Source organism: Bufo bufo, chromosome 3, assembly GCF_905171765.1.
Source record: "Bufo bufo chromosome 3, aBufBuf1.1, whole genome shotgun sequence".
Taxonomy (NCBI): domain Eukaryota; kingdom Metazoa; phylum Chordata; class Amphibia; order Anura; family Bufonidae; genus Bufo; species Bufo bufo.
This window is the reverse complement of record NC_053391.1, coordinates 54,170,374-54,185,045: the sequence shown is the minus strand read 5'-3', so window position 1 is coordinate 54,185,045 and position 14,672 is coordinate 54,170,374. Positions and strand designations below refer to the sequence as shown.

The 14,672-nt window shown below is 48.8% G+C and overlaps 1 protein-coding gene across 1 annotated transcript; it reads right to left on the bottom strand.

Annotated features, from left to right (window-relative positions):
• Positions 1 to 1,143: 1,143 nt before the first annotated feature.
• Positions 1,144 to 11,154, bottom strand: ATP5PF (ATP synthase peripheral stalk subunit F6). Its single transcript, XM_040421770.1, has 4 exons — positions 11,026 to 11,154; positions 10,159 to 10,341; positions 2,428 to 2,552; positions 1,144 to 1,240 (listed from the first exon to the last, which is right to left on the bottom strand). The coding sequence occupies exons 2-4, from the start codon at positions 10,326 to 10,328 to the stop codon at positions 1,212 to 1,214; spliced, it is 324 nt and encodes a 107-aa protein (XP_040277704.1). The 5' UTR covers positions 10,329 to 10,341; positions 11,026 to 11,154; the 3' UTR covers positions 1,144 to 1,211.
• Positions 11,155 to 14,672: the final 3,518 nt, after the last annotated feature.

The window sequence follows — 14,672 nt, the reverse complement described above, 5'->3', positions numbered from 1 at the left end:
TCTGTTACAGCGTTCACCGCATAGGATATTTTTAAATATTTTAATAGTTTGCACTTTTTCAGGTGTGGCAATATAAAATATATAAACAAACAATAAAAAAAATTACATATGTAAAATTGGGCATGGGGGTGATTTACTATTTTGGTGTTTGTTTTTTTTACTTTTTATTTGATAACTATTTCCCCCCCTTATGGGCTAGAACCTTGGTGCACTGCACCACCACAGAATATAGTTAATGCTTAATACAAACACAGGCTGTGCTGCGGTTGCCTACCCAGTGGTTACCTGAGGCTCCCTCCCCCCCAGATCAGCATATGTCAAGCTGCCGGCATGCCCAGGTGGGCTACTCACGCAGGGGCGCTCTGGAGAGGTCTGCTCCTTCTGCTGCGGCTCCTTTTCCTGGTCCGACATCTCGCCCGGCAAAGCAGAGAGCGCAGCGGGAAAGTGCATGTGAGTTTTTGAAGACGTCCACTCCCGGGTCTCGCCCGGCGGCCCGGAAGGGACGTCAGACGCGCGCGCCTGCGCAAACATCCTGCCGGCCAGCTACCTACACAGGGAGGCAGGCGACCCTGCGGCAGCTCAGGGCAGACTTCCGCACAACAGGGAGCGTGACCCCGGCGTCTCCCTGTCAGCTTTGGAATGGAGTCCGCCGGAGAGCAGGGGACGCAGTCCTGGGTGGAGGGCCCGCAAGGGAAGAAAAATTTCCGCCGATGCAGCACCCAAGTACCGAAAAAAAATAATATATATTTTTTTTTTTAAATGATCCTTTATACACTTCACCTCCCTGAACGCCAGAGAGGACTTTTCTCTGTCCTGGCCGCTATAGGGGCAGGAACACACTGGTGAATGGTGGTGGGATGGGTCCTTTTAACCTATCTCTGTTCCTGCCCCTATAGAGGTCAGGGGTCAATCTCTCTGGGCCGTCATGGTGGTGAAGTGGAAATCTACATTAACTACACCAAATAGAGAGTATTGTGCATCTTAATCAGTCTGGAGCGTCAGGGGGAGCCTGGTGCTGCTGGGCCCCTCTGACTGCAGATTATGAGATGCAGGGACTAGTAAAGCAAGATTATGTCTGGTAAAGTGCGTCTTATAGTCTCAAAAAATACAGTAAATCAGGTCTACGAAAGAAGAAAACGACCGTGAAAGTCATCATCAAAGTGGTTTATTAATTTACTAGAAACACAGACGAGACGGGTCCACGATTCAGATCACTTCTGTACATCCTCCAGTTTTGGTTCTGAAATACAAAGACAATAAAAGATTAATTATCACATTACGACCAACTGCAGCTGAATGCATATAACCTGGGTAATGGTGCCCAGTAGACGGAACGGCCCATTCAGGTCACTGGTTCGGTGAGGAGCCAAACCCTCGCACGTGACTGTGCATGTTACAGTAGTCGATGACGTGTACAGTGACCTGCCTGGCTTCGGCCCTTCACCACTGCAGCTAATCCCTGCTCCCTGCTAAGGACAGTAATTGGCTGCAGCAGGCACATGCTGTATCCAGGTATGTCACCGCTACGGTTTGAAAATTAACAGCAGCGAGAATTTCGAACCAGCACCGCAGAGAATGGCACTGGAGAAACAGGTGACTATCTGATTTTTTTTTTTTATTGTAAGAAACTGTAGGGGTTGCACTAGATTTTTTTGTAATCTCGGAAACCTGCCTTCAACTTTATACTGACCTCACTGAGGGCAGCATAAAATAGTGACAGAAACGCTGATGTCAGCGGTGTGTCACTCATGAGCTTAAAGTGGTTGCCGAGAACCATCATCATAATCATTGCAGCCCAGGCCTTGAAAAGAGTCAAATCTACCTGAGAAGAGTCCTGGTTATTATAATCTCCTGCTCTCTCACCCATCTGCTGATGATTGGCAGTTCTCTCCTAGAGAGAAAGGGAGAAAACTAGGTAGAAGACTGTCAGCCATCAGCAGATGGGCAGGAGAGCGGAAGTTCATGAATGACCAGGACTCTTCTCAGGTGGATGTGACTCTTCTCCAGGCCCAGTCTGCAATGATTGTGATGTCGGTTCTCGGCAACCACTTACTTTTAACTTTTAAAATGACAGACCGCTGAAATCAACTCGCCCGTCTCTACTTTATTCTGCCGTTAGTATGGCAGCATATAGTTGATGACAGGTTCTCTTTAAACTAAACATCTGGCCGCAGAATTTTTGCTCCCCCACCAAAAAACAAACAAACAAAAAAAAACAAACAGAAAATGCCTCAAAACACTGTGTGAAACCAGCCCAAGCATCTGAGAACTTCCATCGATTCAATGCAAGGAGATGTGATTCTTTACATTATAAAGTCCCTATAGAGGAGTACCCCGAGCTGTGTACACTGCGACCAGTCTGTATATTCACAAATCCATCACGACCGGCAGATTATACACAAATAGTATTAGGGAAAAAATACTGACCTTCAAATTTGAAGTCTGGAAACCTTTCCAAGTTGCCCCCTCCATATAACCTCTGCAGTTTGCTGATGTCTTCATTCAGATCTTTCTGGTACTCTGCCCCAGTGTCGACAGTACCACCGGTTTTTCTAGAAAAGTTTAAATGACATTTTATCTGGGGTCAAGCAGCAAGGAAAAAAGATAATAAAAAAAATAAATAATAATAACCCGCTAAACATACAAGAGTCTATGTGAATCTGCAAACCATCAAAGCCAATGGCCCGTGCATTTCTTTATTGTCTAGAGATATGGCATGTGCATGAAACACACTGAATACTTGGAATGGGGCGACCCGGTGACTTATGGTCGTGCACAAACTAAGGTATACACGGACAAGGAATACTGTGACCACCGCAAACATTCCTTGCAACTTCTTCCCTTCCCCGGAAACAGTGAAGCCATGTGCAAGTTACCATATGAAACACGGGTAACAACCCGCGGAGGAGTTGGGCCTCCTTTGTGATCCACGTCTCTCTGTAGAATGGAGCTCCCAAAGTGAACAGGAGCGCACCACCACCCCGTTCATTTCTATGGGAGTGCTGAAAATAGCCGAATGGCGCACTCAACTATTTTTGGAAGTCCCATAGAAATGAACGGAGAGCACACTGCGCAAGAGCGGCCACCGCTCCATTCACCTCTATAGAGCTGCCAGTGCTCAGTTATTTTTGGCAGGAGCGCTCTGCGCATGCACCACACGCTCCTGTTCACTTTGGGAGCTCCATTCTAGAGATAGGTGCGGGTCTCAGAGGTGGGAACGGAACCTATCTGACGTTGGCAGCATATTCTAGTGATATGCCACCAATGTTGGAAGTGAGACAACCCCTTTAATGATAGCAGGAGAATGACGCAATGGGCATATTCCAGTTAGAAGCCATTCTCTACCCATAGGATAGGGCAGGCATGCTCAACCTGCGGCCCTCCAGCTGTTGCAAAACTACAACTCCCAGCATGCCTGAACAGCCTACAGCTATCAGCCTACTGCTGGGCATTGTGGGAGTTGTAGCTTTACAACAGCTGGAGGGCCGCAGGTTCAGCATGCCTGGGGGATAACTATTGGATGGGTGGGGGTACAACTGTTGGGACTCCCACCAATCACTAGAACAGGCAGGGCCGGATTAACGTAGGGGCGGATGGAGCTGCAGCTCCAGGCCCCTGCATGAAAATAGGCCCAGCAGCCCGCATACAGGGCCGCACTGGCACGGCCCGTTAGGCCGGTAGCCTTGACTGCTGCATGGCCGGCCGTGCCGACAGTGAGGAGGCTCCTTGACTGGTGCAGTATTACACAAAGGGACTGACAGAGAGAGGAGCCCATCCCCCGGCCCCGCCCCCAACAGCAGGCTCCAGCACGGACATTGCCCGGAGCCTGACTCCTCCCACACATGTGACTGATCACATGATCATGACATCACGGAAGGTCCTTCAGCCTGCTAGCTGCTGCTTGTGCAGAGCTGTCATCCGGCTGTTCAGGGCTGTGTATCAGGTAGGACTCGGAGGCTGAGTACAGAGTACAGTCATAGCACACATCCCCTATAACAGTGCATCATCCATAGGTCCCCCATAACAGTGCCAACCACAGATCCCCATAACAATGCCATCCACAGATCCCCATAACAGTGCCAGCCACAGATCCTCCATAACAGTACCATCCACAGATCCCCATGACAGTGCCATCCACAGATCCTCCATAACAGTGCCATCCACAGATCCCCATAACAGTGCCATCCACAGATCCCCTCCATAACAGCGTGATCCACAGATCCCCCATAACAGTGCCAACCACAGATCCTTCATAACAGTGCCATCCACAGATCCCAATAACAGTGCCATCCACAGATCCCCATAACAGTGTCATCCACAGATCCCAATAACAGTGCCATCCACAGATCCTCCATAACAGTGCCATCCACAGATCCCCCATAACAGTGCCATCCACAGATCCCCTCCATAACAGCGTGATCCACAGATCCCCCATAACAGTGCCAACCACAGATCCTTCATAACAGTGCCATCCACAGATCCCAATAACAGTGCCATCCACAGATCCTCCATAACAGTGCCATCCACAGATCCCCCATAACAGTGCCATCCACAGATCCCCTCCATAACAGCGTGATCCACAGATCCCCCATAACAGTGCCAACCACAGATCCTTCATAACAGTGCCATCCACAGATCCCCATAACAGTGTCATCCATAGATCCCCTCCATAACAGCGTGATCCACAGATCCCCCATAACAGTGCCAACCACAGATCCTTCATAACAGTGCCATCCACAGATCCTTCATAACAGTGCCATCCACAGATCCCCATAACAGTGTCATCCATAGATCCCCTCCATAACAGCGTGATCCACAGATCCCCCATAACAGTGCCAACCACAGATCCTTCATAACAGTGCCAACCACAGATCCTTCATAACAGTGCCATCCACAGATCCTGTATAACAGTGCCATCCACAGATCTTGTATAACAGTGCCATCCACAGATCCTGTATAACAGTGCCATCCACAGATCCTTCATAACAGTGCCATCCACAGATCCCCTCCATAACAGCGTGATCCACAGATCCCCCATAACAGTGCCAACCACAGATCCTTCATAACAGTGCCATCCACAGATCCCCATAACAGTGTCATCCATAGATCCCCTCCATAACAGCGTGATCCACAGATCCCCCATAACAGTGCCAACCACAGATCCTTCATAACAGTGCCATCCACAGATCCTGTATAACAGTGTCATCCACAGATCCCAATAACAGTGCCATCCACAGATCCTCCATAACAGTGCCATCCACAGATCCCCCATAACAGTGCCATCCACAGATCCCCTCCATAACAGCGTGATCCACAGATCCCCCATAACAGTGCCAACCACAGATCCTTCATAACAGTGCCATCCACAGATCCCAATAACAGTGCCATCCACAGATCCTCCATAACAGTGCCATCCACAGATCCCCCATAACAGTGCCATCCACAGATCCCCTCCATAACAGCGTGATCCACAGATCCCCCATAACAGTGCCAACCACAGATCCTTCATAACAGTGCCATCCACAGATCCCAATAACAGTGCCATCCACAGATCCCCATAACAGTGTCATCCATAGATCCCCTCCATAACAGCGTGATCCACAGATCCCCCATAACAGTGCCAACCACAGATCCTTCATAACAGTGCCATCCACAGATCCTGTATAACAGTGCCATCCACAGATCCTGTATAACAGTGCCATCCACAGATCCTGTATAACAGTGCCATCCACAGATCCTTCATAACAGTGCCATCCACAGATCCCCTCCATAACAGCGTGATCCACAGATCCCCCATAACAGTGCCAACCACAGATCCTTCATAACAGTGCCATCCACAGATCCCAATAACAGTGCCATCCACAGATCCCCATAACAGTGTCATCCACAGATCCCAATAACAGTGCCATCCACAGATCCTCCATAACAGTGCCATCCACAGATCCCCCATAACAGTGCCATCCACAGATCCCCTCCATAACAGCGTGATCCACAGATCCCCCATAACAGTGCCAACCACAGATCCTTCATAACAGTGCCATCCACAGATCCCAATAACAGTGCCATCCACAGATCCTCCATAACAGTGCCATCCACAGATCCCCATAACAGTGCCATCCACAGATCCCCTCCATAACAGCGTGATCCACAGATCCCCCATAACAGTGCCAACCACAGATCCTTCATAACAGTGCCATCCACAGATCCCAATAACAGTGCCATCCACAGATCCCCATAACAGTGTCATCCATAGATCCCCTCCATAACAGCGTGATCCACAGATCCCCTCCATAACAGTGCCAACCACAGATCCTGTATAACAGTGCCATCCACAGATCCTGTATAACAGTGCCATCCACAGATCCTGTATAACAGTGCCATCCACAGATCCTGTATAACAGTGCCATCCACAGATCCTGTATAACAGTGCCATCCACAGATCCTTCATAACAGTGCCATCCGCAGATCCCCCATAACAGTGCAGGGGTGTGGAAATTAAAAAAAAAACTACTTGTCGAAGGACTAAAGCGGGGGCTCGATCTACTTGTCCCTTATGACAACCTACTTGTCCTGATACAAAAAATAATTTTAAATCAAAACCTTATTTCAATGCACCGCCACGCTTTCTTATGCAGGGATGGGTGGCTGGCTTGCGTTCCAGCCTTTGTGGTGTGAAATGACTAAGTTTAGGCCTCGTTCACACCAGATGATTCTGTCCAGAATGCCTACATCGTGGCCGGCTCACTATGTTGTGGGGCAGGAGGGGGCGTGACAATCCATTGAAGTGAATGGCACCTTAGCCACAGGCGCAGGCGATCGGATGCACGGGATCGCAAGGCACAATTATGCCTGAGGTCCGGTCACAAGGCTGCTTGCAGCATTTTGTTTGGACTGGACCGCAGGCATAATGTGCCTTGCGATCCTGTGCAGCCAATCGCATTGCAGCCGTTGGGCATGGTTATGGTGCCAATCACTTCAACAGACCACTACACCCCTTCCTGCCTCACAATATAGTTAGCCGGCCGCAATGCGGTGCAGGGCATTCTGGACAGAATCAGGCCGGAACACACTGCCTGGTGTGAACGAGGCCTTAATGTGATCACTCTTGCTAATCTTAGCACATTACTACCCGTACCTCTAGGTGGTTTAGGCAAACTAGCTGCTGATGTGGCATGGAAAGGACCCCCCTCACCTTCCCAGTTTGACAACACATGCAGAAAGGGGGTCCTCTGAGGGGTGCTGGCAGAGGTGAAAGTTCTATCAATGCCCCTGGCTCTGTAACGGCTGTCACTGCTCCTCCCCCAGAACCTTTCTTTGCTCCACCCCTCCAGCTCTGTAATTTCTTCTTCCCCACGCTGTCACTACACCACGCCCCCCCTTCCCACTCTGTCACCGCGGCTGCGTCACTGCTCTTAGAGATGGGAAGTTCGGATCTTTTTCATGAATCGGATCTTCGGTTCACTTCCTGAGCCGGCAGAAGCAAGTGAACCGAAGATCAATGCGCATGCTCAGCTCATCGAATCTTCGGTTCACTTGCTGAGGCTACTTTCACACTAGCGTTCGGAGCGGGTCCGTCTGATGTTTCATCAGACGGATCCGCTCCTATAATGCAGACGTTCGCATCCGTTCAGAACGGATCCGTCTGCATTATAACTTAGAAAAATTTCTAAGTCTGAAAGTAGCCTGAACGGATCCGTTCAGACTTTACATTGAAAGTCAATGGGGAACGGATCCGCTTGAAGATTGAGCCATATAGTGTCATCTTCAAGCGGATCCGTCCCCATTGACTTACATTGTAAGTCTGGACGGATCCGCTCGCCTCCGCACGGCCAGGCGGACACCCGAACGCTGCAAGCAGCGTTCAGGTGTCCGCTCACTGAGCAGAGCGGAGGCTGAACGCCGCCAGACGGATGCATTCTGAGCGGATCCGCCTCCACTGAGAATGCATTGGGGCCAGACGGATGCGTTCGGGGCCGCTCGTGAGCCCCTTCAAACGGAGCTCACGAGCGGACACCTGAACGCAGGTGTGAAAGTAGCCTGAGTTGGCTCTCAAGTGAACCGAAGGTCAGGAGGGACTGGCTCCTGGCAAACACAGCTCTGCTGCAGTGAATGCAGTGGAGCAGACTGTGATGTAGTGGCTATAGTTTTTGCAGGGACTCAGATAATTGTCTGAGAGTTTATTAGTTAAAAGAATGGTGTCACTGAGTCCCTACCAGGCTTCCTGCTCTGCTACACTGCTGCATGCACCCTGTACACACACAGCTCTGCTACATGCTATACTAGCTCTGCTACATGCTCCCCCCCCCCCCATGGGGGTTCTACAAAAGAGCTATTGTGGGGCAAAATTCATATTCGTGTTTTAAAATGAATGCTTTCTCCTATTATAAACAAGTAAATAAGGACACAATGCTGTGGGGCTGGTGTGCAACTTTTTCCAGGGCTGGTTTTTATCCCCAGTCCGGCCCTGCCCGCATAGGCCAACCGGAGCTAGGCCCGCATAGGCCGCCTCGCTGAGGTTGCCTGGCGGCCGCCCCGCATCCCTTTAGTAGGACCGAACCGTGCTGACTGTCAGATGATGACAGGGCCGGCGCGCAAGGAGAAATCTCCCAGGCCGGCCCTTTACAGAACTCACCAGGACAGTGACAGCTGACAGATCAGGTCAGGTGACAGGTCAGCTGTGCACGCCGCGCTGCGTCGTCACGTCAGACTCCTCCCCTGGGGCCTAGGCCATGCCGTAAAGTGAAAGACCGTGACGGCTGCTGCGCGCGGGAAGTTCAAAATTCTTCCTGCATGGAGTCAGGGGTGCTGCCAGCGGTGAGTCGCGTTCAGCAGCCTTCAGTGTACTGCCCAGAAAACAACTCATAGGCAGTAAGTAAATCAGCATTGGCTCACCTCACCTATTATACTGTATAATTTATACATATGTCATTCAGGAGCATGGAAAAGCTGGGTGATGATTTTTTTCACCTAGCTTTTCCATGCTCCTGAATTGCATATCTGCTTATAGGCATATATATCTTTATAATAGCTGAGCCTGATCTATTATAAACAGATATGCCATTCAGGAGCATGGAAAAGCTAAGTGAGAACTAGTCACCTAGCTCTTCAATGCTCCTGAATGATATATCTGCTTATAATAGATCAGGTATTACAAACAGATATACCTAAAGGCAGATCTGCCATTCAGGAGCATGGAAAAGCTAGGTGACTGTTTCTCACCTAGCTTTTCCATGCTCCTGAATGGCAGATCTGCATATAATAGCTTGGCTATTATAAACATGTATGCATATAAGCAGATCTGCCATTCAGGAGTATGGAAAAGCTAGGTGACTATTTCTTGCCTACCTATCTTTTCCAAGCTCCTCAATGGCATATCTGCTTATAATAGATTAGCTTTTATAAACACATATGCCATTCAGGAGCTTGGAAAAGCTAGACGTGAATAGCTTTTTCATGCTCCTGAATGACATATCCAGCAGCACTAGTTAACTCCTTGGGGGGTGGCTATACATAATACAGCCATCTATATAGATGGCTGTATATTTAAACTGTGGCCAGAGATGTACACTTAGGCTAAGTTCACACAGCAGATTTTTCACACGCAAACCAGTGCGTAAATCTGCTTCAAAATTACGCATGAACTTTAGTCCAATAGACTTGAATGGGATTACGCAGACCCGTTCACACTTCAAACTTTATGCATGCGTATTTTCACATGTGTAATTTTGCGTAAATTCACACTTTATTTGTGCTATAAAAAGTTGCTCTGCGTTGCGTTTTCATTTTCTATAAAAAGGCCCATTAAAATCTTCTGCACCAGGCCCATGATGCTCTTAATCCGGCCCTGAGAACAGGGGGCCCATGAGCCCAAATGAATGGAGCAGCTGGTCAACCATGAGCACTGCTGGGACGCCATCTCGGCAATCCTATCTAGATGAAAGCAGCAGTAGTGTACGTGCCTGACCAGCTGCTCTATTTATACAGAGACATGGGACCCCCCTTTTCAGATTCCATGGGGGCCCCAGAGGTTGGACTCCCACCGATCTAACAGTTAATGTGGGCAGAGAGTAATGTCTTCTAACCAGAATACCGCTCTATTCCTGGTGTGACCATATTCTAATTATGACAGTACGCTCCTCACGCCCTACAACCACTTACTGGCTCTTAGTCCTGTAGTCACGGATTTTATCGACGAAAAGCTTCTGGATGGGATCTAGCTCCTTGGTCTTGTTAAAGGCGATGGCAGTCAGTCCGATATTCCTCCTCAAGTGGAGAGAGACGGAGGAGCGCAGAATAGAGGAGAAGCGGAAGAGCTGCTGGAGCACCATGATGTCACGTTACCTACCAGAAAAATAACAATTCACTGCACCTGTATTTTTCCTGATTTTTTTAAGGATAGGTCATCAATATCAGATTGGCGGGGCCGACACGCCTGCCGATCAGCTCGCAGTGTGCCTGGGCCGTCTCACCATAGACAGCAGCAGTGGGCAGGGAGAGAGAAGGGACAGGCACACACCTGATGAGCGGGGGCGCCGGACCCCCACCAATCTGATATCGATGACCTATTCTGAGGGCAGGTCATCAATAGTAAATGCCCGGAGAACCCCCTTAACAACTTTTATCTCAAAAACGGCTGACAATTTGTAATAAAGACTAAAGTTGATATTTAGACCAAAGTGAGGAAAATGCAATTGTAAACATAAGACTGCCCTGGAGCTGTGCCCCCTGGAACACTGTCCTCTGGGGGCAGCGCTGGGACTATCCCGTCACCTTCTCCTCTCAGCGCCCTTCATCCATGGTGACAATATCTGCGGCCATGGTCGCTGCAGAGGGAGACTGTGACCACCACACTATAGACAGCCGACCATCCCCAGGCCTCTGTATGGAGGAGAATGACAGACAGGCAGGCCCCCCCCTCCACACAGCAGAAGCCGGCTCCGTGTGCACACAGCGCTGATAAAAGCAGCCGTGCCCGACCACCCTCCAGTCCCCCCGCGGTGCGGTGCGGAGCGGTCACCGGCTCACCTCTCCCGGGACACAGCGGAGCGGTCACCTTGCTCTCCTATCAGCGTGAGAAGCGCACAGATTACGTCAGACGTAGAGCACGCTGGCTGACAGCTCCGCCCCCTGCCGTGACGCGCCTCAAGACCAAGGAAATGTTAACGTGTTTTGCGCATGTGCGGAGTATAGTTGCTTTTCTGCGGTCTATACAACTACAGTTCCCAGAGATCTGCGCTTCCAAACTCCAGAGACTGCGCAGATTTCTATTTCACACACACACACACACACATATATATTTTTTTTTACACACTGTATTGAAAAGAGGAGACTCTTGATAGACTTTAGGGTCAATAAAAATAAATAAAGAGTATTTGGGGTCATATATCAAACGGTACTGGCTTAGATGCCCATAGCAACCAATCAGATGCCACCTTTCATTTTACAAAGGAGCTGTCAAAAATGAAAGGTGGAATCTGATTGGTTGCTATGGGTATCTAAGCCGAACTTACTTCACACCAGTTTAAGGCTCCATTCACACGTCCGCAATGTGTTTTGCGGATACACGGAGACACGGATCCGCAAAACACGGAAAGCGGCAATGTGTGATCCGCATTTTGCGGACCTCACATTGCCGACATAATAGAATATGCCTGTTCTTGTCCGCAATTGTGGACAAGAATAGGACATGTTCTATTTTTTTGCGGAAACGGAAGCACGGATGCGGAAGTGCGGATCCGCAAATGTGGATGCGGACAGCACATTCCATCTCCATAGAGAATGAATGGGTCCGCACCCTTTCCGCAAAATTGCGAAAAAGGATGCGGACACATTTTGCGGACGTGTGAATGGAGCCTAATAAATGACCCCAATTGTTTCCAAACCGAACACCTAGAAATGTAGATCATTGTGTTGTCTTTTAGTTTCAGATTGCGAAAATGATCATTTATTTGTTTCTTGGAAAACTGAGCGGGACAACAGGGGGGAGGTTTATGGAAACTGTCTTTGTCGCTCACAGCAACCAATCACAGCACGGGTTTCATTTCATATTCTGCTCTTGAAAAATGAAAGCTGCGCAGTGATTGGCTGCTATGGGAAACAAAGACAGGTCGTTTTCATTGTTCTGCCCCTATGACTGCCATAACACTGCCCATGAGGGCTGTCACTCAGCTTACGTATATAACAAGCCTGCCTGTGGCTGAACATTTAGGCCCCTTGCAGACATGCGAACGCATTGCGCCCGCACTGAATCCGGGCCCATTCATTTCAATGGGTCTGTGTACATGAGCGTTGGTTTTCACACATCCCTTGTGCGTTGCGTGAAAATCGCAGCATGTTCTATATTCTGCAATATTTACGCAACGCTGGCCCTCATAAAAGTGAATGCAAGTGCGGATGCGATGCGTTTTTCACGGGAGGTTGCTAAGAGATGTTTGTAAACATTCAGTTTATCAGGCGCGTGCAAAACGCATTAAATCGCATTGCACCTGCGCAATAAAAACTGAACGCGATTGCAAACAAAACTGAATGAACTTGCTTGTGAGATCGCGCATTTTTCACTGAACGCATCTGCAACGCATCCGGACCTAATCCGCTCACGCTCGTCTAACAAGGGGCCTTACTGCATCGCTGGCAGGCTGGCCATTCAGGAGTCTGGCAGAGCTGGGTCACATCTCCTATTGGGCCGACTGAATGCAAACAGGGAAAACATATTTGCTGTGTACCAACCAAAAGGAGAGATAAAACCAGCTCAGGCTACTTTCACACTCGCGTTTTGGGCGGATTCGTCATGGATCTGCAAAAACGGATCCGTTACAATAATACAACCGCATGCATCTGTCATGAACGGATCCGTTTGTATTATCTGTAACATAGCCAAGACGGATCCGTCATGAACTCCATTGAAAGTCAAAGTCAAAATAGTGCGAGTTTCACTGAACGCACTCTGAACACATCCGGCCCCAATCCGCAACGCCCGTGTGAAACCAGCCTTAGGCCTCTTTCACACGGGCGTTGCGGAAAAATGTGCGGGTGCGTTGCGGGAACACCCGCGATTTTTCCGCGCGAGTGCAAAACATTGTAATGCGTTTTGCACTCGCGTGAGAAAAATCGTGCATGTTTGGTACCCAAACACGAACTTCTTCACAGAAGTTCGGGCTTGGGATCGGTGTTCTGTAGATTGTATTATTTTCCCTTATAACATGGTTATAAGGGAAAATAATAGCATTCTGAATACAGAATGCTTAGTAGGTGATCAATTGAGGGTTAAAAAAAAATAAAAAAATTAACTCACCTTCTCCTTTTGTTCGCGTAGCTCCGGGTCTCTTCTTTACTTCTCAAAAGATGAACTATCGGCTAAAGGACCTTTGGTGACGTCAGATCACATGCTCCAATCACATGGTACATCACCGTGGTGATGGACCATGTGATTGGAGCATGTGATCTGACGTCACCACAGGTCCTATCCGATAGTTCATCTTTTGAGAAGTAAAGAAGAGACCCGGAGCTACGCGAACAAAAGGAGAAGGTGAGTTAATTTTTTTATTTTTTTTCTGTATTCAGAATGCTATTATTTTCCCTTATAACCATGTTATAAGGGAAAATAATACAGTGAATAGACTGTCACCTAGCAACCGTGCGTGAAAATCGCACCGCATCCGCACTTGCTTGCGGATGCTTGCGATTTTCACGCAACCCCATTCACTTCTATGGGGCTTGCGTTGCGTGAAAAACGCAGAATATAGAGCATGCTGCGATTTTCACGCAACGCATAAGTGATGCGTGAAAATCACCGCTCATCTGAACAGCCCCATAGAAATGAATGGGTCGGTATTCAGTGCGGGTGCAATGCGTTCACCTCACGCATCGCATCCGCGCGGAATACTCGCCCGTGTGAAAGGGGCCTTAAGGACCCAGCCATTTTTAAGGCTGAGCTCACATGGGCGAGTATTCCGCGCGGGTGCAATGTGGGAGGTGAACGCATTGCACCTGCACTGAATCTGGATCCATTAATTTCTATGGGGCTGTGCACATGAGCGGTGATTTTCACGCATCACTTGTGCGTAGGCGTGAAAATCGCAGCATGCTCTATATTCTGCGTTTTTCACGTAACGCAGGCCCCATAGAAGTGAATGGGGTTGCGTGAAAATCGCAAGCATCCGCAAGCAAGTGCGAATGCGGTGCGATTTTCACGCACGGTTGCTAGGAGAGGATCGGGATGGAGACCCGATCATTATTATTTTCCCTTATAACATGGTTATAAGGGAAAATAATAGCATTCTGAATACAGAATGCATTGTACAATAGCCCTGGAGGGGTTAAAAAAATAAATTAAAAAAATTAAACTCACCTTAGTCCACTTGATCGCGCTGCCCGGTTTCTCGTCTGTCTCCTTTGTTGAACAGGACCTGTGGTGAGCATTCATTACAGGAACAGGACCTGTGGTGACGTCACTCCGGTCATCACATGATCCATCACATGATCTTTTACCATGGTGATGGATCATGTGATGACCGGAGTGACGTCACCACAGGTCCTGTTCCTGTAATGAATGCTCACCACAGGTCCTGTTCAACAAAGGAGACAGACGAGAAGCCGGGCAGCGCGATCAGGTGGACTAAGGTGAGTTTAATTTTTTTTTTTCTTTTATTAACCCCTCCAGCGCTATTTTACTA